This window comes from Scophthalmus maximus, chromosome 9, assembly GCF_022379125.1.
Source record: "Scophthalmus maximus strain ysfricsl-2021 chromosome 9, ASM2237912v1, whole genome shotgun sequence".
NCBI lineage: Eukaryota > Metazoa > Chordata > Actinopteri > Pleuronectiformes > Scophthalmidae > Scophthalmus > Scophthalmus maximus.
This window is the reverse complement of record NC_061523.1, coordinates 17983138-18010251: the sequence shown is the minus strand read 5'-3', so window position 1 is coordinate 18010251 and position 27114 is coordinate 17983138. Positions and strand designations below refer to the sequence as shown.

The 27114-nt window shown below is 42.9% G+C and overlaps 1 protein-coding gene across 3 annotated transcripts; it reads left to right on the top strand.

Annotated features, from left to right (window-relative positions):
* Positions 1 to 838: 838 nt before the first annotated feature.
* On the top strand, positions 839 to 25303 carry wu:fb13g09 (ATP-binding cassette sub-family C member 5). Of its 3 annotated transcripts, XM_035649732.2 has the most exons (29): positions 845 to 1052; positions 2418 to 2606; positions 3108 to 3263; positions 7769 to 7916; positions 8966 to 9199; positions 9511 to 9684; positions 10346 to 10493; positions 11651 to 11799; positions 11921 to 12028; positions 12734 to 13078; positions 13182 to 13253; positions 13437 to 13561; positions 13655 to 13727; positions 13824 to 14027; positions 14216 to 14341; positions 14653 to 14764; positions 14906 to 15090; positions 15476 to 15622; positions 16658 to 16787; positions 17158 to 17311; positions 19518 to 19646; positions 19853 to 20039; positions 21236 to 21325; positions 21782 to 21974; positions 22069 to 22228; positions 22724 to 22802; positions 22892 to 23005; positions 23320 to 23484; positions 24141 to 25303. In XM_035649732.2, exons 1-29 carry the CDS (start codon positions 880 to 882, stop codon positions 24231 to 24233), a joined length of 4362 nt encoding a protein of 1453 aa, XP_035505625.2. In that variant the 5' UTR covers positions 845 to 879; the 3' UTR covers positions 24234 to 25303. The 3 variants fall into 3 exon arrangements, 2 of the variants coding, with proteins under 2 accessions (XP_035505625.2, XP_047190234.1); XR_004795974.2 differs by lacking the exons at positions 22069 to 22228; positions 22724 to 22802; positions 22892 to 23005; positions 23320 to 23484; positions 24141 to 25303 and adding an exon at positions 20502 to 20655 and having other exon boundaries at positions 839 to 1052; positions 21782 to 21834; XM_047334278.1 differs by lacking the exons at positions 845 to 1052; positions 2418 to 2606; positions 3108 to 3263; ... (16 more) ...; positions 17158 to 17311; positions 19518 to 19646 and adding an exon at positions 20502 to 20655 and having other exon boundaries at positions 19901 to 20039.
* The last annotated feature ends 1811 nt before the right edge of the window (positions 25304 to 27114 follow it).

Here is a 27114-nt window from a genome sequence, read left to right as displayed (position 1 = left end):
TTTTGCGGTGGTCCCCGCTGCAACAGTGGGACTGTGACTTACGCTACTTCCATTTCCCCTTACGCTACTTCCCCTAAATGACATCACTGATCACCATCTCCACAAGGTAACATATTCACTCTGCATAAGTAACTTATGCTTCCCCACTTCAAAATCACTGAACTACCCCCTTAAGTGAAGAAACCTCTCTCGGATGAGGCCGATGAAGGAAACTACCACCAACTCTTGTCACTCCCATATGTTCGTTCCACCACTGACAGCGACGGATGAGTCACCAATCACGTTGGACACCCTTTTAAGCGGCTGGCCAATCAGCATTCCCCTCGCCCCCCGCCCGCCACGCCCCCTTGCTCCAGCGTGCGCTTCCGCGTCCCCAGTGCCGTTGCTACGGTGACTGCGCGGCGCCGTCGCCCGGTTGGTCGGGGCCCGCAAATGACGTCACAGCGATGGACGGGAATTCCTGTCGGCGCAGGGGCTCCGTGTGGCGGCGCAGCGCAGCAGCCGCACACAGCGCCGCGGATGAGAGCGGCACGCACCGCGCACACGTGAGGTCGTCCGAGCGGACAGTGTTTCCTGCCCGCGTTCCCGTCCGAGCCACGCGCCGCCAACGCCGCCGGAGGAGGAGGGGGGTCAGTCCTGTCCTCCCCCCTGCCCGTCGAAGACCAGTTTAGCAACTTTTTAAAAACAAACAAACAAGAGACACCACGATGGCCAGCCGCGTCTTCATCAGCACTTCCTGCTCATGAACACAAGACCTGAGACCTGTGCTGCTGCCAGACAAAAGGGCGAGTACGAGCAAGGTCGACGTCAATGTAAGTGTGCTGTCAAGCGAGGAACTCGAGTCGAGCTAACGCTCGGTGACTTCGGCTCGTATTACCCATGACAAGCCCCTCGCCACTGGCGGGGCTTGAATGGAGCGCGTCGACTCGCCGGGGCTCCGAGTCGCTTCTTGTCACTTGGCCCCCTCGGGCCGAGGGACCTCTTCGTGGTCCGTCGACAGAGACAGCGCGGATCAGTGCTGATCGCTTAGGAACACTGACACAACGACCAAGGTCAGCTGACAAAACATCTGCGTCTTTGACCTTCCATCTGCTAACATGGCTCGTTCGCTGTTTATTATAGCGCCACTTAATAACTTAATAAGTTTGTGTCTCCTCGTCCTGCACCAGTGGGAATTGACGTTGTTGTCCACTACAGACGCAGTGACCAGCGGGTTGAGTTGCTATCCCGGGGAGGGTTTATTCAAATCTCGGAATGCAGGGCAAGACTGTTCTTGCCACGCTGTTTGTGTCTCACAAGAAAGCCCTGAGACGTTCGCAGCCATATGACAAACTTCACATGATATAGACACTGAGGGCTGCAGAGAGGAAGCACAAGACGCCTTTTCATGCTCGCAGCGTTGGCCTCCCATCACACTTTTACATTCAACAGGGTGACTATTTGTCAGAGCACATCTCTCCGTTTCGGTTATGTGCCTCTTCTGTGCTTTCCACTGCTGCCAACTACTGTATTGAATCCCATCGCTGACTGCTGCCGTGTTCGGTGAGTCTGCACCCTCCACTGAGTTAGGCCGACCTAAAGTCATGGAGCTCTGCGATAGAGGGGATCAGTGACAGTGTCCAGAGGTACCGGCAGCTCAGATGTCTGCTCCCGAGCTCCCGGGGCAGCCGGCAGGTCGTCTTTAAATAGATAAGTACTTAAGTTGTGTGGGGGCCGTGACCTGTGAGCAAGGTGATTTTCTCAAACCTATCTGCGTCTCAGATGGTGATTCAGCAAAACACTGCACTTCGCCAATGGTTCTCCGGGTTGGAGGACGACACAACAGGCAGATTGCAGTGTTTTATTCTCCCATTTCCAACTGAGAGGTTAGCTGACAATGTGAGGTTGGGTGTGGCTTGTTGTTGTTGTTGTTGTTGTTGTTGTTGTTGTTGTTTTTCTTCTCAGTAATCTATAGTAAACCGTAGAACACATTATTCCGACAGAGTGTTGCCACTGTTTGAAGATGCCGAGCGTTAGGGTTGCTGGTTATCTTGATTTGGTCAATCAGTTACCACTTACTTGGCAACAACTTTGATAATTGAACAAACTTGTAAATAATTTTTCAAGCAAAAGTGTCAAATTCCAGCCGTTGAAATGTGACTATTTGCTCGTGGTGTTGTACAATTTTAAATATTAAAATCATAGGTCTTTAGACCGTTGGTTGGACAAAACAAGCAGTTTGGGATCAGATCTTGGATGTAATCAAAACTAAAACAAGCTTGTTTTTCATTATTTTCTAAAAACTACACATGTAAGAGTTAGAGGTCTGTAGTGGAATGACCAGGTACCAATGGGTAAATATCTGTAGTTCTATAGTTTCATGCTGTTATCTGAAGTTTATTTGTGATCAATGTGTTTTTCTGCTATTCTCTCCCCAGAGGGTCCGCAATGTTCCCTGATGCCCTGGAAGCAGCCGGGCGGGTGGAGGGCCTGCCACTCTCCTCCCCGCAGCCGCTACCAGAGCTGGAGGAAGAGGAGACAGAGGCATCGGTGGAGAGAGGGCCAAAGAGACAAGGACGCTACCGGCAAAGCCTGCAGCTTTTAAAGCCCTTCAGGATAACTCACAAGTAAACAAAACTTGATTTAAGTTTTTCGGTGGGGACTCTGACCTTGAGCTATCTAAAGGTAGACATACAGACAGACAAACAGTTTTAGGCTGGGACATTGACAGATAGACGGCCATTTAAAGACACACAAAAGTTCACTTTTTTTGTGTTTGCTGCTTCTCCTTTGAGCTGACTGGTAGAGAGGAGCAGCAGGCCATGATAAGGAACGGGAACTTATCCCTCAGTGACATACAGCCCCGTGTTTGAACATATGCCGACTGATAAACCAGCCCTGAACTTTTTCTTACGTTTTTGCTGCTCTCTCAGATTTCTGTGAAGGGCGTGCAAATTACTGTTCAAACACTGCAGGCATGAGTCACCTTTCGTCAACTCCGGCAAGCAAAGGCGCCGCTTCGCTCTCAGAAGCCGACGTGGGCCCACTACCCCAAAGTAGCACCTCTGTGTGTGTGCCTGCACTTTAAGACATCTCACCCATTTCCATGTCTTCTTTCTCTATTCCAGACACCAGCACCCAGTCGATAATGCTGGCCTCTTCTCATTTATGACTCTGCACTGGCTCTCCCCACTGGCACTGAAGGCCTACAAGGCGTCCAGCTTGTCTATAGATGATGTGTGGGGACTGTCTTGCCACGAAGCCTCTGAAATCAACTGCCAAAGGTGAGGCAACTGTGGCACTGCTGAGGTTTGCCTGATGAAAGTGGCCTGCGGTGTTCCGAAGGGTCTATTTGATGCTGATGCTCAGAATAGTTGGGGTGAGACATGAGGACGTACTGATTTTGCCAAGTAGCTGTTGACCTGACACCAACAATGTGTATGAGATTACTGGGACAACAACTGCCTCAGCCAATCAGCGTTTGTGATCACAGAGAGCAACCCTCACTCTCACCCTAACCTTAACCTTAACCCCTAACCTCGCCACCCTATACCAAATGTTGGTGTCAGGTCAGCAGGCACTTGGCAGAATCAGCCTGGCTGAGACATGACATGAAAGGCATTTGACTAATGGTGAGGTTTGACTTTGATTAGTAGTCAAAAAAAATGTTTAATGTTTTTTTTTCATAATTGGTAAATCTGACTCATTAGATGCAGCCTTTGTCATGGATTTTTGAGATAGGTCCTCTGGGCAGTAATTTGCCGTATGGCCTCTATTGACCCCACCACTGTCGGCCCTGTCCCATTAACAGAAAATTATGGTGATACTAAATATATACCTACTGTCAACAAATCCAATGAAAAGACCAAAATCAACAATGCATCAATTCACAAACAGGTATTGCTCAGGGCCTTGGGGGTCCATCATTATTCCATACAATTATTTAAAAAAAATCAGAAAGCCACACTGTTGCCCTTCATTAAAAATAATATTGGCACTGTAGTTTAGTTTGAGCTAATCTCATGCACAGCGTGCGGCTGCCATGAATACTCTCTTGCACATCAAATTGGAAACCAAAAATAGTCCACAATTTACTGCTGTTTCACATTTGCTGAAAGCTGCAGTGTCCAGCTGTTTTAGGGAAATTACTTGGGCTTATTGTTTTTTTGTCTTTGTCTCTACCAGTTAAAGGGGCAGAAAGCGATTTTCATCCAATGGACTTTTTGTAAAATGCTGCGAATATTTCCTCAAGGTCCGCTAACTTTCGGTACTGTGTGCGCGCCAGAAAAAAAAATCCAGTTTTTTGGCACAGCCCTGGCTCTGTAAATTGAAAACAATGTGCACAACACTGTGTCTACAGTTTGTAAACACTCACCGACACCTTAAGAGATGTGCAAGCGACAGATGTTACGACTCAGGGGTTGTGGCCTTGTGGTTAGCGCGAAGGTCTCTCAAACCAGGGGATGCGGGTTCGAGCCGCTTACTGCCCCTTTTAAAGTTTTAGAATGCCTCAATTTTGCCAGTTGTTGCTGAAATTTACTGTGTAATTACCCAGTGTTTCTGGAACAGGATCTATAAGTTATCGTCAAAAGGCTGGGACACCTGATTTTGGTGACCTACTTTTTTTCTAATCTTGTGTAGTTTTCAGTTCACCTTTGTACCATTTAAAGTAAATTTCCCTTGGGATCAAGGAAGCATCTCATCTATCTATCTGGGTTATTCAAGGGAGCTGCTCCAATGTCAATAAACTGGGAAAATGGGAGCATTCTAAAACATTTGACTGGTCGTGTAAGCAAACCCAGTGGGGGTCAAAGTGGCCTCAGACTTTTGGACCCTGTATTTGTGTCTGTATTGTATTAGTGTTTGCTACAGAGATTTTCATCTTCAGTAGGAACCGGTTGGCAAAAGGCTTAGAGCCACCAACAGAAGTCAAAGTATTGAGGGACAAACTTTAGAGACAAAAGTTGTTTTTCGTCTTTCCATGAGATTTGTTGACATACACATTCTACACATGGCATCTACATTAAATCCTCCCACACCTGGAGATTGACTAACGCTAGTGTAACCTCGTCCCAGGGTTTTTTTCTGTCGCTTGGTTTGTGCAAACATGATGGAACTCAACTTTTTATTTGGGATTAGCACCATCATATACATAATAACTGAATAAAGCAAACTCTTAAGGACAGAGTCTCGAGATTGGCTACCAACTGTAGGACCTGCTCCAGTTGATAATGTGCACGGTGGAGAAAATTTCCTCACTAATTTAGAAATAATCAAATTACTAAGTAACATGTCGGGGACCTGGGCTTCCCTGCAGTTGTCTGCATTAGCTGGTTGGTCAGTCCTCCGGTGTGGAAATGCGTCTCCGTGTGATACAGAGTTCACGTGATCCATTGAGGTGAAAAAGTCATGATTTCTGTTTTCACGTAACCAGGGGAGCCTGTTCTATCAGGGTATAAAGTGAACAGATCTACAACATATTCCTTCACTGTTGCGGTTTGAATTGCACATTGACCCTGAAATTAGTTTTTCTTTTTAAAACAAATATTGATAAACCTCCTTCCCTTTCCCTGGTCTTTGTGTGAACAAGATAAATGAAGTGATAAACCTGTGCCCTCTCTCTCACACACAAACACACACAAACTGATGGTAGACAGCAACAGAATAACAGATACAAGTCCAAGGTTACAGTACATTCACAGTAGTGTGAGAATCGTCAGTGATGATGATTCTATTCTCTGCCACGTGGACCACAGTATAGGATTTTGAAAGTACAGTACGTGGTGAGTCTGTGCAGTCGGATTTAACTAATGAACCCCTCAGTCTTTCTATACCAACACGGGAACATTGTGCCTGGAAGGGATGCTGCTAAGATTAGCAGGGATTAGAGATTACAGTGAGAGTTAGTGCCTGACTTTGGTGGTTATGTCATTAACTCCCCTGCCTGCATTGCACCGTGTCTCCATCTCACCTTCATTAGCTGCCACTGGCTGGGGCCAGGCTGGAGCCCAATCATGAGATAACAGATGCTGTTTACCAGCCAAACCATTTTGGATCGCAGTCACGTACCATCTCCATGAATAAACAATACAGACATAGAATAAATCTATTAGGGGGAATTTAGTTTTTAACTGCTCACTGAAAAGAAAACCCAATGCCTTTCGCATTACTCACATGCTGTCAAGTCACGGTGCCGGGACTTGGCACTACAGAGGAGGGTGACTATTTTTGAGGAAGTTTGCGCTTTGTAACTGGTGACAACAGTGTGGGTTGTAAATGACTTGTTCAGTTAAACAGCTCTGGCTCGGGGCCTGGGGGGGTTCAGTGCTGCTGCTTCGCTGTGTGAGTATAAGAGCACATAGAAGGGAAGGAGCACAGAGCGATTGCACTGGCGTGGCTGAGCGATGGTATGCAGGAAGATGGGAGGGTTTTGTGTTTACATAGCAAGAGCAGTTATACAACGTCGATGCAATGCAAAGATAGTGGCGAGAAGGGGGGCGGGGGGAAGCACCCTGGGAGAGTTGACACTTGTTGGTGCTCAGTGAGGTGCGAACCTCGAATGCGATGTCCTGGCCGACACACTCTCGAAACATCAGCTTCGCCTGCCATCTGGCAAACAGAGACGGCGGCTGTTAGGAACATTTCAGTCCTGTTTAAAAGCAAATCACTCCTCCTTTGGCTCCCACACTGTTGCCCGGCTGCTCTCATTTCCATTTTGTGTGTGACTACACACATCCCAGAAGTTTTGCTATTTTATGAGTTTTTGAGCCCATTGTTATTTTGTCTTCTCTTCCTCCCTGTGGAATTAATGTATGCAATAAATGCACGTTGGACATATATTGGCATTCAGCATCATTTGGGTACAAATTAATTGAAAATGTTCTCTTTCACTGTTCTTTCAGTACATTATTCACTGTTCCTCACTTGTTCCATTGATGGGATTTAGCCTCATAATATTTTACTCACACAGAGGTCTCATCGCCAGTGTTTCAATCAGTGCTTTACGCGCCGATCGGGCTGCAAATAATTGTAGCTTCTAAGATTCAACACCATTTGAGTTTCAGTAGTAATTATCGGGCTGTGTGAAGGTCTGGTTGGTTTAATGTTCTGTCTATCTCTGATACGTTTTTAATAAAGTCATTAGGGCGTAAATTACTTTCTGCAGCTGCTCTGCCGCTGCTTTACGGAGTCATTAGCCATGATGCATTTGTCCAACAAGATATTTTACCCTCTTCAAGGGGCATTATACAGCAATGAAAGTACATTAACACATCTGTAAAATCAATCTAATTATGTCATGCATCATTCATGATTGTATATTGTAGGTCACCTTTCCATTGTTATTAGCACTGCTGCCTTAATTTCTGTCTGTCTGTCTGTTTGTGTCTGTCTGTGTCTGTCTGTGTGTGTGTGTGTGTGTGTGTGTGTGTGTGTGTGTGTGTGTGTGTGTGTGGGTGTGGGTGTGGGTGTGTGGTCGGGTGGGTGGGTGGGTGGGTGGGTGTGTGTGGTTTTCAACTGCAGTGATTGTATGCCAGTTTGTTTATATGCCCCACTGTGCTTACGGGTGGTCTGATTAATTGGGAGTGCAAGTCCCCAGTTTTTAATCAAGTCAATTCAAGGAAAAATAACAATACATAAAGTATTCTTTTCACTTATGAAAATTTCAACCTTCAAAAATGCCAACTTTTATATAGAGTAATTTTGCATAGCATTCTTGAGTAACAAAAAACGAAAAATTTGTTGGACCAATTGTTGAAACCCAAATTAAGGTCAGTAATTCTGGTTCCAGGCTCGAGTTTTTGTGGCACGACGAGCTGAAAAGTCGGGGGCGCGAGGGGGCATCCCTGACAAGAGTCTTCTGGAGGTTCTGCCAAACTCGCATGCTGGTGGCCGTCTTTTCCCTCCTCATCACAATGGTGGCAGGCTTTGTTGGGCCCGTGAGTACCGTCCAAATCCTCCTCTGCTTTTATATTCTGCTGATTCGGCTAATGTGCCTTTTAGCACGGTTGCTGGCTCGGAGACCCGAGTCCGGGTGTATTTTCTGAAGATTGCTTTATCCTGTTTCACGCTGGTCTGGAAATTGAAATGAAAACATACTGGGAGATTACAAAGCCTTAGATAGATAAACCCATATTAATGTCATAGATTAGCTGGTTTGTACACAGTCATGCTTTGGTACAGAAATATATTGTTTTTTTCTTTTTCTTTTTTATCTATCTGCCACACTTTTGTCTTTATTCATATTTCCCTTTCAAAAAAGCCTCATACATGAGCACCAACAAGAACCTGATAGTTTTTAAACATTCCTTATTGTATTAATTTGGTAAACACCATCAACTAAATGGAAATTATGCTGAGGAATCTAAGTTTGTGATACTTCTTATTCAGTGTTCCTCTTGCTCTAAGCTATGGACTCTGGTGTCGTGGCATGTGTACACCATGTGCCTGCTACTACCCACAACTAATAGCATTAACTGGATTTAACTCTTACACAATGATGCATTTGTCTCACATTCCTGCCAAATGTGTTCAGTAAACTTGTTGACAAAGCATCGTTGTGTATATATATTTGATCAACTTCCAATCTTATTCTTTTCAATTATATTATATTCTTGTCTAATTCATCATAAAATGTTGTCGGTCTTTTCATTCCATCTCAAATAAGGCCATTAAGTCACGGCCCATCGTGTGTAATCCTTCTCTCAAATGATCACTATTCAATTTATTTAAAATATTTTCTCTCATTTTCCCCTCATTTCCTCCTTCCTCTAATTCATCTGGTTCTTACCCCGCTCATATTTGTCTATGGCATTTCCTTAATCGCACCCTCTCTTTTTCATCCCCTTTTACTTTTTCCTCCTCATTGTCCCGTCTAATCTTCCATGTTCCTGAATTTAACATGTTGTTTTCTGCTCATTTTTGTTTTGTTATTATTCATATTACAGACCTTTTTCATTTTGTACCCTTTCTTGCCTTTTGTTCCCAGGCTCTCCTGGTTCGAGCTCTGCTGGAGTATTCCCAGAGCGCAGAGACCTGGTTGCCGTACGGCCTGTCTTTGGTGGCTGGGATCTTCCTCATGGAACTGATTCGCTCCTGGTCTCTGGCACTCATGTGGGCCGTCAACTACCGCACTGCCGCGCGCCTCCGTGGCGCAGCTCTTACTTTTGCCTTCCATAAAATCCTTCGCCTGCGCAGCACTAAAGACGTCGGTCCAGGCGAGGTAGGTGGCATAACCCTGGAGGGGACTCATCTCCAAATGAACTTAATCATCCCTCAGTGCAGGGCACCACATGCAGATGATTGAGATGGATTTAATTACTGCTCTTACACCATGCTTAGATCTCGACAAATCCCACAGCCTGGGGAGGGAAGGCTAAGATTAATCATTACACGGCTTAAGAAGAATCATTGTCCAACAAGTTAAATGTGGGAATAAGGACGACTCAATTTGTAAAATTGCCATAGTGGCAAGGTTTCAGTGTGAAATGGTTTAATGTGATTTGTAATATGAATCGCTGTCTCTCACCCTAGCTGATCAACATCTGCTCCAGTGACGGCCAACGCCTCTATGAAGCTGTGTCGGTGGGCTGCCTGCTGGCTGGGGGGCCCTTAGTGGGAATACTGGGTCTGTCCTACACCGCATACTTCTTGGGCCCCACTGCTCTGGTGGGATCAGCCATCTTCATCATTTTCTATCCTTTAATGGTACGTCTTCAGCTAGAATATCTAAAAGAGATATATCTTTTTGAGTTTGGAGGTGTTTTTGTAGTGCTCTTGTAAAACTGTCATTGTGACAACAAATGTGAATATTTGATAATTGATAACAATACACAAATGATTTTAATTTAATGTAAATTGCTGTGAAGGACAGAACTTTGTCTCATTACATAGTTTTATAAAACGATTACAATGATCACACCCATTGAAGCAGTGACATGCAATTTCATTACCAAAAAGTCCTGATCATACATATTAACTGCAAACTCAAGCCATTTCTTTATTGTTGACTCATTACTTCCTGGAGTAGAACTTTTCGGAAATTTGGTTAGCCGAATACTTAAGTGCTCATCACTTAAAAACATTTACATCAATTTAGGCTGTTGAAGAACACAACCAGCACTTTTTAAAAGCATCATAACTCTGGGGCTATCAATCTCCTGTCAACTTCGTAGGTGCTATTTTCAAGTTACACTCAGTCTAAGCTGACGCCTGACAGCCGGAGACCCTGGTATTGATGTGAAAAGCATTTATCACTCTGGTTCCCCGGACAGGCCTGCAGCACGGCTAATGTGATTGTGTCTGCTTTCATTTCCTCCCCTGCCACTTATTTCTATGGTCATCATTTCCTCGATTCCTGTCTGGACAGATGCTCGCGTCGAAGCTGACGGCGTATTTCCGCAAGAAGTGTGTGGTGGTGACTGACAGGCGCGTGAGGTTGATGAACGAGATCTTGGGCTGCATAAAGTTCATCAAGATGTATTGTTGGGAAGATGCCTTCGCACAGAATATTCACAGTGAGTGGCTGTCATGTTGCCCAATGACTCAGCAACATCCTCGCACGCTGCTCATTTCCTGTGTGTGGTCAAGAACAGATATTCTTTTAGACATGCAGACGTCATGCTATTTACTGCTTTGTTCAGGCTTTTTCCGTCCTCTCAGACTAAAGGGTCATCTCATTTGAACACCTGCCACTGTTGCAAATTACAGCATAAATAGTCGGTTTGTCACCTGAAATTAGATTTATTCTTCTAGCTAACTGGCAAGATGATCCTGACCCTGAATCCATTTTCATTAGGTTGCTCCTTGTAAGTCTTTGCCTGTGCCATCATCTATAATCAAGGCAAGTTTGAATCCCTTGGCGTCAAGGTTAATTTGCAAGGCGTCTGGGGCCTTATGATATCCTCAACGACTCGTCAACGCTGTTCTCATCCACGAATTAGCAATGGCCTTTTCTCACGAAGCCCTTGCTGTAGGTTGTGGATAAGGATCATCTTCCCCTTTTAATCATGCTCCAAATTAGCCAGGCGGGGCTCATTTTCACTGCTGTCCTGTGATTACTTATAATAATAATAAATTTGTCTTTCAACTTAACGGCCAATGAGTCTTAAGAGTTACAATGTCATTGCCTCCGATGGCTATTGTTGCTAAATGGAGGATGACAGTGTTTTTGTCTGGGGCTTGTGACTCTAGCTTGATAATCCATGCAGAAACATGCGCAGCATCCAAAGGGAATCCTGTGGGGAATAACACGGATCAGCAGGGAGGGAGTTCTCATATTTCGCCCACACTGAATCAAAAATGCTTTTTGTTCCAGTGTTCGCACCCAGTGAGCTGGAATAACAAAGCAGCTAGCACGTGCACTTGCATTTGGGAGCTGCAAACATGAAGGAAGGGGGGCAGGATTTGGACATGAGACCTGGGCAGTTATCAGAGTTCAGCAGGCTTTCAAGCCTTGTTCATACCATGTATGGATGTGAGGCCCCGTCCTCCTTGTATCTATTTCTGTCTACTCACTGTGTGTGTCGGTTAGTGGCGCTTATGGTGTTGTTGATTGAATGTCCACTGGAGAACACTTTTGAAGTCACTCAACCATTGCCATTTTTTCTGCTCCCTCTCTTTCTGCTCATTGCTGCCTTTTTTATCATCTCTCTGTTTCTTATCTCTTCCACAGAGGTGCGATCTGAAGAGAGGGGGATACTGGAGAGAGCTGGGGTCATCCAGAGCCTCACAGTGGGCGTCGCTCCCATCGTTGTGGTGATAGCTAGTGTGTGCACTTTCACCCTACACATGACTTTGGGCTATGACCTTTCTGCAGCTGAGGTAATTTTTTTAATAAGCTTCTGTAGTCACTGTGTCATCTCTGCTTCCAGCTTGAGATTCACCTCCCCAGGAAAACCAATTAGAGTAATAACTTTCACTTTCTCCAAACAACCTGTCTCAGGCTTTCACCGTGGTCGCAGTTTACAATTCCATGACCTTTGCCCTGAAAGTCACACCGTTGGCAGTGAGGTCACTGTCGGAAGGTGCTGTGGCAGTCAAAAGATTTCAGGTGGGAAATATTATCAAGTCTGTCAGCCACAACCGTCATTGCTATTTATATCATTTAACACACTTCATTTGTGATCTGAGACACAAAGGGATTTTACTATCCCACTGCAATCCCAAAGCACATGATGCCATCTGACTCGTCATGATATGAACCATACACTGTGTAAAGGTCAACTGACTAAAGTAACGTGGAGAATGTGGACACGGTATGTCAGTGGCCACTGCTCAGTGCCAATTTAAAGTTGCTTTGTTGATTCTAAAAAAACAGCCACCCACACCAAACACTGCACTGTCAACATACTTTATTCCAAACAGAAACTGAAAGTCACATCTTAGTGGGAGAGGGTTTCACAGAAGCAGCTATTGTTAAATAGGCAAGTATGTCTGCCAAGGACGTACCAAAAGGTTTGAGGTATTCTGTGTTTTATTATAAAGTCATGATGAACTCAGGCGCAGGTGGAACTAAGTGATGTGGTATTTTTGTGCCAGTATCTCATGACAGAGCACGGCCTCAAGTGTGGTAAACCACAGGCTTGTTTTTTTGTTTGTTTATTTTTTCCAATAAATTTTAGTGATGCATAAAAGGAAAAATGTCAGCTGTTGCAAGTTACAAGCACACATTTTTGACATCTGGTCAAGTTGGCTATCACAATGTGTGGTCAAAACTAAATGTTGCATGAAGTAGTAATTGTGTCTGTCTCCACAGAGACTCTTCATGATGGATGACAGAGAGGTCATTTTGGCCAAAATGGAGGATCCTAGAGATGCAGTAGAATTCCAAGATGCCACACTGGCTTGGGAAAAGGCGCGTCCCCCAGCTGCCAAACCTCCTCCAAAGAAGCGAGGGGGGATGAAGAGCGTGCTACGCAAGGAGAAGCTCAGCCTGTACATTTCCACAGAGGACGGCAAAGGAAACAAGGAGGCTCCCAATGTACAAAGTCTTCTCACAAATATGGAGCAGGAGAGTCCACAAAGCACCATCTCCTCGACTCAAAGCATGCGACCTCCGCTGCAAAAGACCCTGCACCGCATTAACCTGTCCATTAAGAGGGTAACAACACAAACATACATTAAGCGGATTAAGGTTCATTAGTTAAACAGTTGGATAAACATTTGCTTGCATTATGTAATTCCCAAAATGCCACTGTTTTCAGGGTTCACTGGTTGGGATTTGTGGAGGTGTCGGGAGCGGAAAGAGCTCCCTTCTGTCCGCTCTACTGGGACAGGTGAGATTCAACTGATTACTCAGTTTAAGGTTCCTCTTCTCACAGACACATACATGAAAAATGGCAAAAAGGACAGCCCTTGAACTTTTTCGAAGATTTCCTTCCAACTCAATGCCACACAACAAACTGCAATTTGAAAAGGAACATTGTCCCTGTTTCCAAACTTCGTTTTTTGTGTTGCAGATGACCCTGTTAGAGGGTAATGTAGCTGCCAGCGGTGGCTTCGCTTACGTGTCCCAACAAGCCTGGATCCTCAATGACTCACTCAAGGAGAACATCCTGTTTGGAAATGTGTATGAACAAGAAAAGTAAGATCAGCCAGTGTGTAATGATGGATGTAAATAACAAAAGCCACAAAGGCTGAGATTTACCTGTAATTTCACTTTTGTTTTCCTCGTCAGATATCATACTGTCCTGGAAGCTTGCTGTCTCCTCCCAGATCTTGCAGAGCTCCCGTATGGAGACATGACAGAGGTGAATGTAGAAATCTGTTCCTTTTTTTTGGGCCAAATACTCGGTATTGTGTTTTTGCTGTTCTGTATTATATATTTTTTTACTTTCTCATTCTAGATTGGAGAGAGAGGTGCCAACCTGAGTGGAGGGCAGCGTCAGAGAGTGAGCCTGGCTCGTGCCCTCTACAGTGAGCACCCCATACTTCTTCTGGACGACCCTCTGAGCGCTGTTGATGCTTGCGTGGGCTCCCACGTCTTTTATAAAGCCATCAAGGGTGTTACCAAAGGCAAGACCGTGCTCTTTGTAACCCACCAGCTGCAGGTGAGGGTCTGCCTGTGAATTTCGAATGTTTTTCCTTGATGTGCACATTTTTTGTAGTTTTAGCACAGTGAAAATAATGACCGTTCTCAAAGCATCCTCAAATTATCTGGTTCAATTTTAAAGCTCTAAATATCTGCAACATGTCTGCAAGATTAAAGTTTTGCTATTTTAATATTTTTATTCTCTAGTATCTGTCTGATTGTGATGACGTTATACTGATGAAGGATGGGCAGATTGCAGAGCACGGCACCCACACACAGCTCATGGCTAAAGAGCGTGACTATGCCACCCTATTCAGCAGCATGCAACAGGAGGTAAGGCCAGGGGCACGTGAGGCACCAGGTCAGCTCTTTTGAAAAAGGCATCTTTGCTCCCACCACACAAAAACATCCAACATTACAAGCTGAATAATTCATGAGCCCAAAAAGGCAGGCCAAGTAGCAGGGAAATGTCAATGTATACAAGGCCTTTCATTATTTATGCGTGCATTGATTTACTGGTGAGCAGCTGAAGAGCCTGTCAACAATATCTCTGTTTAAATGACTTGCAGGTTGTTGTTACGGCTCATGGGATTTGTGGCAGTGGCATGTTTCAAAACTCATTTTCTTCCCTTTTTGTCTTTTAGGTTCTGGTGAAAGAGAATTTAAAAAACAAACAACAGAGAACGGTTCCAGACAAGGCTGACAGTGGTGTTGACATTGCCAAGGTTGGACCAAAGGTGGAAAGCAAGGGAGGAGGTGAGGGACCCTGCCACTTTTCATACTCCACGTATTGAATGAATCCTTGTGGGCACAACAATGTTTTTTTTTTCTCCGACAATAGTTTACTTTTTTCTTTGTTTTCTTTCCTTTTCACTTCATTTCTTGCATCTGATTTAGAGCAACTGATGAAAGCAGAAGAGAAGGGCTCTGGTGCAGTCGCCTGGTCTGTGTATGGGGCCTACATCAAAGCAGCAGGAGGTCCAGTAGTCTTCATCATCAACGTCTTCTTCTTCCTCTCCACCACAGGCAGCATAGCCTTCTGTAACTGGTGGCTGAGCTACTGGATCAGGCAGGGCAGTGGGGTGAGTTAGGAGACAATCCTGCTTTATTGTAATGGACGCCCTCCCTTTAGTGTTGCTCCCACAAGAAAAATACCTAGTATGCTTCAGTGAATTGTGTTAAATGAGCGAGCATTAATCTGAATGTGAATGAAAAAGTAACGGCACCATTGTAAACTTAATTAAAAACAGGCACAAGCAGTGAAGAAACAGATGTGCAGGAAAGCAGGCAGTGGCTGCTATTGAGAAATGTGCTCGGAATAGTAAACATAATTGAACTGACTGATTTTTCATGTATGCCAAAGTGTGCCTCTCTCAATTTCATTAGGAGGCAAAATTCCTACGTGGGGAAGAAAAAAGATTTTTCTCTCCTCTCAGCCTTTTATGTTGTTGCTCCATCTGCCCTCAGAACACATCATTATTCTCGGTGAATGAAACGATGGCAGGCAACAGCATGAGACTCAACCCTCACATTCAGTACTATTCAACTGTTTACGTTGTCTCCATGGGAGCTGCTTTATTGCTGAAGACAATGAGAGGGCTGGTGTTTGTGAAGGTAAGTCATCCCCAACCATTTCCCTTACCCACCGTCACATTCCTTCTCCTCTTAACCAGCGATGAAGTAATAAAATGATTGTGATGTTTGAAAGGAATATCCATCCATCCATTAGCTTTACCGCTTATTCTTTGAGGGCCGTGGAGGGGCTGACATTGGACGAGAGGCAGGGTTCACCATGGACATGTCACCAGCGAATCGCAGGGTTTTGAAAGGAATACGAAAAGTTGATATATTTGGTCTTTACATTTAGCAGCCCTCCTCCCTAATTGTCTTTATTGTCATTCATTCATGCTCTCATTGTTCCAGTGCTATAATTGAAAATGCCTGTGGGCCAAATCCATTTATCTGTCCACTACCACGTCTCACAGAGTTACAATAGCTGAATGTGTGTGTCTCTGTGAGCGCGAGGGAGACAATGAGATGGAGAAAAAGGAAGGATGCATGTGCGTGCGTGTCAGTGGCCCTTCGGGTGGGCATCCTCTTTTTCAATCTAACCCATCCTGACACTGCATTTGCAGAGGTTAGGTCCCCGTGTTAATGTGTGCCACTTGAAATTGCTAATTTTTCAAAGATGGATAATCTCTTTTTTTTACCCCCAGCTGTGATGAGATCTTTGGGAGTGTTAAATATTCCATTAATAGAATTAATTTGTTCTCCGCTGCCACATGTAATTTCTGTCCAATTGGCGAAATGTCTCTTGTGCATTAGGTCATGACCTTTATGTCTGCCTCCAAGAAGCTCATTATAAATGAAGATTTGACAGCTTGCTTTGTGCGAGGAAAAAAAAGTAACGACCCACCACCGTGCACATGCTTAGCATATGGTGATGTAGCATTTGCAACTCTGCAGGCAACATGTTTTGTGCCACTGTGTTTATCCACTGTGTTTTTATGTTTGAGGCTGAACACACCCACTATTTCCTTCCAACTGTCTCTTTATCGTAGCCGTGATGGTTTCCTTATGCTTCTGAAAGTTGTCTTTTTAAACGTGTCTGGTCTCATGTTGAACCACGGCTGTTGTTTGTGTTGACAGTGCACGGTGAAGGCTGCCTCTACGCTCCACGACAAGCTGTTCCGCCAGCTCCTCCTCAGCCCCATGCACTTTTTTGACACAACGCCTCTGGGTCGTATCCTGACCCGCTTCTCCAGGGACATGGATGAGGGTGAGGCTTGATTTGTCTTTACTGTGAACCTCACCTCCCACCAAAAGGGCTCTCAGTCAGTGAAGTCTCACTGGTTGACAAGGTGTAGCGCAAAGACACAGTGATTCGACAAGTATTTTCTCTAGTGAGTGGCTCTTCGTTATCCACTCCGCTGGTGCCTTTGCTTGACACGTTGATTTGTGGGTTGCTGTCTGTTTTGGATGGTTGGTTTGTTGTTTTTTTATGTAACCTGCAGATTCTTTTTCACTCCTTTATGAAATAAACACAAAAAGACAACCAGAGAGAGACAGAGTTTTCTTCACACATAGAGATTGATTGATCCAACACAACACAGTGTGTGCGTGGCATATAATATGTCTCCTCCCCGCAGTGGATGTTCGTCTGACCATGCAAGCTGAAATGCTGCTGCAGAACCTGACCCTGGTGTTGTTCTGCTTGGGAATGGTGGGCATCGTCTTCCCATGGTTCCTGATCTCCATCCTGCCGCTGGGAGTTTTCCTCTGCGTTGTGAACCGTGTCTCCAGGTCAGACTCACATCACTTCTGTTTTTATCATGGCTCTGGCATTGAGCTGCCTGATCTATAATTTCCTTTAAGTTCTTTTAAAAAAAAAAAATTTTAAGATGATATTTTTGGGACTTTTTCCGCCTTTAATTTGACAGGACAGCTAAGTGAGAAAGGGAAGAGAGAGGGGGGAAGACATGCAGGAAATCATCACAGGTCGGATTCGAACCCTGGACCCTTTAATTTCTAGTTGTTAACTTTGTTAGCCCACCCTTTGGTCCTGGGCAGGCAGAACCATCAATCAAAACCATAGTAAATGCACAGCTGGAAAAAACTGAATAATGAGCCACAAGAGTTATTAAGTTTTTGTGACTTTGCTGATTCTCTCAAGAAATGTTGATGACATTGTAAGTGTAATTCTTGATAAATCTATTAGTTAATTTGCTATTTATTATTGGGTCATTTATTGTTTTGCAGGTTCAAAATAAAGCAATAGGATGGGTATTTTTGGAATTAGAGCATTGGCTACAAAACACCTTGAATCACTGATCAACAGTATACGTGGCAGAACAACCTATTGTGCTACAGTATGATGATTATTATTATCATAATGTGTAATGAAAACCTTTTCTGATCAGTAGCCTTTAATAGAGACTGACTTCAGAATAAAACAGGAGACAGTGAAAAATGTGCACTGATAACCGTTACGTTATTGGTCATTGATTCAATTTTTCATAGCTTCTGCTCTGCGTAAATGTCGTAGGAGCGCCCGGATGATCTGATGACTCTGCTTTAGTCATTATTAACGCTTTTGCCGCAGTTGTGCAATAAAGGTGAATCCACCGAGGGGAATAACAGCTTGCTGGTTTCCTGGGAAATAACCACAGCATCTTGTTATTTCCTCTGTCTGATAGATAAAGAAGAACATGGCTCTGTGTTATTGTTGTTCTGGTTGAAAGTCGGAAGAAAAAAACAAGCTATGTGAATTCTCATATATATATTAAGTCATATGAAGCATTGACAAAAATAAAATGAAATATCATATGACAGTTTTAAAATTATTATTAATAATTTATCTGAAAAGGCTACATTTTAGAGGGGAAGTGTAAAAGCATTAAACTGCTAAAGGTTCACTTCTGAGGTTTTTCGCTTCCTTACAAATCACACAACTTCTCCTCCCTGTATCACTTGATATCTTGTCCCCACGTGACTTCTTTAATCAAATTTGTCGGTTTGTCTCTTGAGGGAGAAATTCAGTTTCAAAATATCTTCATTTATCTTTTAAGAGACTACTTGATTGGAACGTGCTGCAATTGGAGTCAATGATACACAGCCAGACAGAGTATTAACCGCACGTAACCCAAGCGGAAGAGATGATCCCCAGCCGTTACCAAAAGGTTGTGACCACCGTGGGCAAAATGCCGCTTAAACAAAATGAAATACTATATCTCAAAAAGTCACAATGTTGTTGGATATTTATGGACGTTACATCAAACTCCATTAAAATTACCCACTTCTGAAGCAGCCTTTATTGAATTCTGAAATGAAACTGCCCATGGCATAAACATGTTTGTCTGGGTCATAGCCCTGAAGCAGGGAGGTGTCATGATTTTTCCCTCCTCTCTCTTCTCGGCTTTTATGAGAAAACCAAATGATTCATGGGAGACTTGTAATTCGCATGCAACACCCATTCTGGTCAGGCATCTAAAAGTAGAAAGACCCCACCTTTTGTCAATAAACCTCTCTCGCTCACACTACCTCGTGGACGGCGGGTCTGGTGTCTCTCTGGCTGCCAAGTGTACGGCCGTCTGTTTGTGACGTTGCTCACAATGTAGCACATGCACCAGAGAGTGGGAAACGACCAGATTTGTCAGGGAAATGTTTGCCATGTTGTGAACCGAATCCCTCTCTGTCCGACGTGCGATCATTACCTGTCTGCCACACAACTGCGTCATTAGAGCTGATGTAATATCTGTGCTCCTTTCAAGATTTAGAAGTCTGTGGCAAGAAAACTTTTATTTTTATAGATTCACAAAGGCTTGAACTTCACAATTCATTTTCAAATTCTGCCTCTTTTGTACTTAAATGTTTGCAGTAAAATGTCCTTCATGATTGTTTCCAGCTGAATGTAATTTATTTGAAAAGTTCCCATGTTGGAGCCAAAACAAGAATTCCTTCTGCAGGCGTATACGGTCTATTTAAACAATTCACTTTGTCCATTTATCAGGGTCCTGATTCGTGAGCTGAAGCGCCTAGAGAACATCAGCCAATCACCGTTCACCTCTCACATCACCAGCAGTCTCCAGGGACTCTCCACCATCCACGCATATGGAAGAGGGCACGACTTCCTCCAAAGGTGAGTATATTGGTGTGAGTCAGAGATGGAGGTGATTAAACTTTAATTTCATCTTATCTCTGCTCGTAGCTTTTCAGTTTACTCCCAGGTTAGTAAATATACCGACTGTCATACCAGAAATTGTCCCCTCAGCAAGCAAGGCAGGATAGAGTTCTGCTTGCTATTTTTGCTCAGGCTGAGATGGTTTTATCTGTCTTTTATTTCAGATATCAGGAATTGTTGGACACAAACCAGGCCTCCAACTACCTCTTCAGTTGCGCAATGCGTTGGCTGGCTGTCCGCCTGGACCTCATCAGCATCTCTCTTATCACCGCTGTTGCTCTTTTCATTGTCTTCATGCACAATCAGATACCTCCGGCCTACGCAGGCCTGGCCCTGTCGTACGCAGTGCAGGTTCGTAAACAAACACATGCAGAGACATGGATTGGATGGAAACACTGGCAGCCTTAGTTGTCTAAAGGTTGAAGACATTGTTAATTTGAAGCTTCAGATAGTAAGGGCACAAAGAAAAAAGCCTCCTAAAGCCTTCTGTTTCATAACGACTCTGCAAGACTATGTAACTTTTAAACTATACATTCCTCTTATAAAGGAAAAGTTGAAGTCATAAGCAATTTGAACTCAGTCGAAAGTGAGTTCAATTTGCAATTTGCTGTTCACTCAGACTTAACAAGGTCTGGTATGACCAGTGGCTTATGGTGGTTAATGTTACTTAAGGTAGATTTTGCTCTTTTATCCACATTACTTATTCAGTTGACTGCATTTATGACTCTTCTCCACTTTTCCACTGTGACAATGGCTTACATTTTTTGCTGCCAAACTGCTATTTTGCAATCAAACATATGTATGTCACATAAGCTGTTTTCAGACATAAACTACGGAAAACCAAACAAAACAAAACAGGAGATTGTCAGACGCGTTCAGACCAACAGGAAAATTTCCGGAACAATCTGTGGCGTCTCGGTAGAGCATGCAAGAGGCAGGACGTGATGATAAATCTGCTGGGGTCAGGGTAAGGGTTAGTCATCAGCACACCCTCTGACGCAGTGTGAAGTTTTATAATGGGGAAACATTTTCACACATTTGTGTTCTCACATACAGCCCCTTGAAAAAAAATTCATGAAAATGTCCGGATTTCAGTGCATGTCTGAAATCAGCTATAGTCTATACTTTAAAGAACCAACATGTTAAACCCAGATTAAACTTTATTACTCATTGTTCTTTTTGGGAGAAGATGCATCAAATTACTGCCTACATGAAAGACTATCTACACAGCATGTTTTAAAGGACTTTTAGTTTCTTGGTTATTTAACTCCTATATTTGCTTTTATTTTATTTTTTGAATGCTCATTGCTTCAGTGTATGTCAACATCGACAGAGTCTTGACAGCCATGGGAGAGAATCGAAATCGGTTGGCTAGATGGTGAAGCAGCCATATCAGCAGATCTATTTATTATGCTGTAAATATTTCAATGTTTTACTGCTCATTCGTCGAAGGGGAGCGGCTCATGTTACCCCGTGTTTCATAGTAATCGATGTGACAGTGTTAATCGTTAACCTTCCACCTCTCTCTGCTTTTCTGTCACGTGCAGCTGACCGGCTTGTTTCAGTTCACGGTGAGGCTGCTCACAGAGACTGAAGCTCGGTTTACTTCAGTGGAGAGGATCAATCATTATGTAAAGGTAAGAGCATTGATCAGCACAATGAGGTGGATTATGTGGCACTCATACATACCGTCCAAGGTCACAGACTGAGACACCCTCTAGAATTACACCGTCAGACGCAGGTCCAGCTTACGACAAGAGCTGTTGAAATTCAGCGGCAGCTGGCATGTCCAGTGTTGGGCTGTGTGCTCAAGTTGCGCACATGTGATCGTATACGTGCGATGTGTACGATATCTGTGGCGTGTGACACAGCAGGAAACAGATACAAAAATCCAGCATGAGGTCTTTCCATACTCCGGAGCACATGACAGGGCTTTTTTCACACAGCCATCAAACCACAAAGATATGAATATCAACTCAACTTTGCAAAGAAGAGCTCATAGAAAGAAAATCACTACAAATCAGTCTGGGGGCATGCAACTCCAAAGAGATTTAGAGATTAGTGTCTGACACCGTCACTGTTCCTTATCTTAGTGTCTTGAGAGTGAAGCACCCCGACAGAGTCCTGAGTCAGATGGTCCTGCCCCCTCCTGGCCTCAGCAGGGAAAGATCACCTTTCAGAATGTGGAGATGCGTTATCGCAACAATCTGCCGCTGGTGCTTAAGAACCTGTCCTTCACCATCCTGCCTGAAGAGACCATCGGCATTGTGGGCCGTACAGGATCAGGTATGAGCGATGCTTTCTATTCCCCAGCCAGCAGCATTTTCAGCTTATGTTTGTATCTCTGTTTTGAGTTGGGGTTTTTTGTATGCCTTTGCAGGAAAGTCCTCTCTTGGTGTGGCTCTGTTCAGACTTGCGGAGCTGGCGGGAGGCTCCATTATCATTGACGGGGTCCAAATTGCGCAGATTGGTCTGGATGACCTGCGGAGCAAGCTATCCATCATTCCTCAAGAGCCTGTGCTCTTCATCGGCACCATCAGGTAATCCAATGATAATTGTGACTAGCTTGTTGCTCTGGCTTAGAAAAAAAAAATCGCATTTGTGACTAATGAGCAGAGCAGAGATAATGAAAAGAGAAACGGTGCTTGGCAGGTAATGTTAACCTCTTGGAAAATCCTCAGTGTTAAGTTGTGCAACAACGTGGTCTAAATGGGCATCTACTTTTTGTTTGAGTATTTGTTTGTGTGTAATGCTCCTTTCCCATACAGACAGCCATTGCATTCTGCAAACAGGGTGTGCTTGCAGTCAACCTGTACTTTTATGCTACTATATAAATGTCCTTTTTTTTACACCACAAAGAACAATATGTATTATTTGTGGTCAGTCTGTGACCCTGTTTACATACATGCCTCTCTTAAGGTTTTGCTTTAAGATAAACTCAGATGAGAACTGTTCTTGGTTTTCTGAGGATGAGTTCTTGTCCTCACGTTAAATGGTCATAATAAATACCAAAATTCTGATTTGTTTTCCAATAGGACCAATTTAGACCCATGGGATCAATTCTCTGATTCTCAAATATGGGAGGCTCTTGAGAAGACACACATTAAAGAAATGGTGAGTGACAAGCTTGTCAAACACTGTCAGATTATGCTGAATGACATTCACTGCTTGAATGGAATGAGACCCTGTCATTTGTTCCTCAGGTCAGTCAGCTGCCTCACTCCCTCTACTCCGAGGTGACGGAGAATGGAGAGAACTTTTCAGTGGGCGAACGACAGCTGCTCTGTGTGGCCAGGGCGCTTCTGAGGAACAGCAAGGTACTAATTGGATAAACTGCTGTTTTTTGTTGTTGTTTTTTCATTTATTGGTTTGGTACAGGTGATGATAGTTCCAGCTCAAGTAAGAGATTTTCATCAGTTTTATAATTTAAAAAACCCAGACCTCTGTTTCAGTGTCCCTGCATGTGATAACACTGACACCTGGTGGTATGCATCAAAACTGCATCTCTCAAACAGCCTACAACATATATTGTGTGTTTTTCTTAATTTTGTGTCAATATTATTACAGAAGGTTGTTTTTTTGTCTTCAGTATTTGGTATTACTCCAGTAACATCTGCTGCTTTTTTGTTAGATCCTTATCCTGGACGAGGCGACCGCAGCCATAGACACTGAGACAGATCGTCTCATCCAAGAGACCATTCGCCGTGAGTTTGGCAGCTGCACCACCCTCATCATTGCCCATCGTCTCAACACCGTGATGAGCTGCAGCAGGGTTATGGTCCTGGAGAACGGCCAGGTGTGTATAAACGTAACATGACTGATCGCACGATCGCACAATTCATCAACTTGGTTGAAATTCATTCCCAAGTTGAAACACCCCTGCTTTGCTGTGTGAATTGGTCCCTTTGAGGTGATGGATTGGATGAGACAGTGCACATCTTACTTGGGTAAAAGCCGATGTTTGATGTGAGCAGTGAACATGAAATGCACACAGATGATTTCCAGTTTCACTGCCACACTTTTATCCACTTTTACCCTGTAAACGAGTTGAGTTTATTTCTGTCTAAGGGTTCGTCAGTGTGAGTGGAACGTGATCAATGTATCAGGATAGAATGAGAATGAGATTCATGGTGTGAATTTACCCCAAACTTGTTGCCATGGCGAACATGTAACCCTGCCTGACCTCCCTGCTGTGGGGAAGCCACTCCACTGCATAGTGTCTCCACATCAGTAGCATCAATATTTGTGTCAGAAAATTTGTCAACAGAAATGGCATCAGTTTGTGTCATTCATCAAAGAGTCAATTTCTTTTCATACCCTGCCTGCAGGAAATAACTTATTTCACAACATTTTCTGGGATTATCTTCTCCCTACACAAGTTCACAGAATGAGTGCATTGAACTTTAGATTTTATATGCTGCTGCTGATTTTGTTTTATCTTTCCGCTCATAGATTTTGGAGTTTGACAGTCCCTCTGCCTTGTTGGCAGATGAAAACTCAAGATTCAGAGCCATGATAGAAGCATCAGAAAACCAAAGCAGATAAACGGTGAAAGAGTTGGATGTGGTCTGTAGCAACATAAAAGATTCCGCGGAATACCTGAATTGCACACAAAAAAACACAATTGTCCTAATCCTGCCATGGTGGGAAAGTGATGTGTTAAGTAATACAGAGGCATTTGCCATAGCTGCTTTGAGTAACGTTGTCTGTTCCTTTCCACACCAAAGACCCATGGTCCACATGACTGGAGGATTCAACAAGTGTAACTATGCAAAGAAGAACATAAAAGCTTCCTTTTCTTTGCAGCCGTATCACAAGAGTTATTTCTTGGAGGCCAAATAATTGACTGAAAGTGAAACGAGCAGAGACTCTGATAATAGCACTTTATTTTTCTTGAGGACACGTTGAATAACATGTGGTGCTTCCTTTTTCTTTGTAAGTTGACTAATCAGTGCATGGACTCACTGTTAAGGAGAGAATGGTATGGACCAGATTGACATTTAATATACTTCATAGCATTTTTGCTATTGCAAGAATTTATGTTTTCTTGTTTATTCTATTCAATATATTAAAAAAAATACATTTTAACCTTTCCATTGAGGCACTTTCGTATCATGTTTCATGAATTTAGTTCAATGTTATTAGTAAGTTATTACAGATGCAATTGGTGCCTATAGTTAAGCTCTTTTAGACAAGTACTGTGTTTTAAAATATTTCCTCTAAATCCGAATGCTGGGCTTAAAAATCTGCACATTTTACACTGCTGGTAATGGTGTTTTCTTTTAAACAGCAGGGTAACTCTGATGTTGAATGAGGTATTTTATAGTTTTTATTTAGGTTTAAAACCATGGTACAGTATAGTAGTAACTTGCAACAACGCTGAAACGGATCAACATCAGGATGTGTCTTTAAATGTTTGTTTTTTCACAAAGCTTAGGATTGTAAACTTCTGCCTTATGATCAAGCATGTGCTGAACAATCAGGAAGAGTGCAATATCTATTTCTATTGCATTGATATAGTTTCAAGGATGCCTTTGTATACTTGGTGTTGTTATATTGCAATCATTTTTTATATATGTTTGATTTTTGTTTTCAATAAAGATATTTTTTGTATATGCTGTTGTCCAGTTGTCTAATACTGTATATTTCACTTGTGAACTTTTATAGATAAAGATATGAACACATGTATGAGCATCATAGACAGTAAACAGTGGTTTAACATCAATGTCATCAACAACAGTCCAGCAGCATGACACTGAAACCTCTCCCCGGATTATGTGGTGCGTTATCAGCATTTATAGGTGTAACCTTGTTAAAGGTTAAAATGACATGTGAAATCAACAATAAGTGACGCAGTGCAACACAGATAAGTGTGTGTGGGAGACAAAAAAAAATAAACAGTTCACTTACAAGTGGACTCAGTATCAATTCTGCCTTCACCTACTTGTCATCACTTGCTGATGAGTATTTCTTATCAGATGGTAAAAAAAACTCAGAGGCTTTGTATTCCTTTGTAGGGTTGACCTCGGGTGCTGCAACCACATTACATAACCTAATCTTAGTTTGCAGCTAATTGCCTCCTTTACTGTCTGCTCCTAAACATGATGTGTGATGTGTGCATATATAGTATGTTTGTGGGGAAATGTTTGATATGCTCTTCTTTTTATGTAATACATGTATAAAACTGTACCGTCGCATATTATAATCTGAACTGGAAAAACACAGTTTGCTGTGATATTTAGATTAAACATAATTTGGGACTATGCACAAAACTGAAATACTGAGATCCTAACACAACGTTGACACAGAAACAGTAAGAGTGACTAAAGCAGGACCAAAATTAAGGTCTATATCATATTACATAAGACATGGTACTATGGATGAGGAGTATTCAGATCCATTGGAGTTGTCAGGTTTTCTAGTTGATAATCCAGCCCTAAACCATAACTATGCAAGTAAAGAATCAACTCAGATTTTTAACTGGTGGAATGATGTTCACAAATAACATGGCAGATGTTGAATTTGACCCATTGTAAAACCTCTGCATGAGAAATACATGTGGCTGTATGAACACAGATGCTCACACATCTGGCTCTGATTTCACATCTGAAGAAGAAGAGCCAGCGAGAACGTTGTACTCGAGACACACAGCGTGAGAAAGTTTAGTACTGAGTTTCACACAGTTTTCTGCTGTGAATCTGTGGTCACGTTCACAAAAGCAGTCTTTGTGTAACCTCACAGTTAATATAATGTATGCATAAATATAAGTTAAACAACAGCTATTGAGTCTTTTTCATGAATTCACCTACTTCTCTCTCTATTTCTGAAAATCATTTTACAGAATCATTTTTTAAACCTTATTTTAACCCAGAATGTTCCCTCTATTCATCCTTATATCAATGAGGAGCTGCATTTTTTTGAACATCACAGAAATTGTTGATGTTATTGTCAATTTTATGGATGGAGAAGAATTCAGATCCTTTACTTACATAAAAGTAAACATAGCAGAGTGTGAAAAACTATATTTCAGGTACTGCATTCAATATAGTATTTTAAGAGCACCGATCAACGAAATGTATCTAAAGTAGGCTACAGAAATTAAAAGTGCAGACATTATACAGAAAAACAGGCATTCACATAAATATAATTCTATCTGATATTAGATTATTAATACCATTTTTATCCAAATCTTAGGGGTAATAAGATGATTAAGGGAGATGAGAGGAAAAAAAAGGGTCTGCTCAAAAAATTAATATTATTTTTTCGATCTTTTTTTATATCTTTGCTATTTAGGTGACATATTTAATAATTTTACACCTTTGGGCTGCAAACGGTTTGTAAAATTAAAAAGAGACACCGAGACGCACCATTCCTGCCACAGCCTGTTTGCTTAGAAGACAAGACTGTGGTTTGTTTTTTGTGATCT

What these genes read in the sequence shown, in the direction of transcription:
- wu:fb13g09 (XM_035649732.2), top strand. Translation starts at nt 880, where the DNA reads ATGACAAGCCCCTCGCCACTGGCGGGGCTTGAATGGAGCGCGTCGACT. An exon ending in TGGCAGTCAAAAGATTTCAG is followed by an intron (nt 12,029 to 12,733) that starts GTGGGAAATATT and finishes CTGTCTCCACAG; the next exon opens with AGACTCTTCATGATGGATGA. An exon ending in CGTATGGAGACATGACAGAG is followed by an intron (nt 13,728 to 13,823) that starts GTGAATGTAGAA and finishes TTCTCATTCTAG; the next exon opens with ATTGGAGAGAGAGGTGCCAA.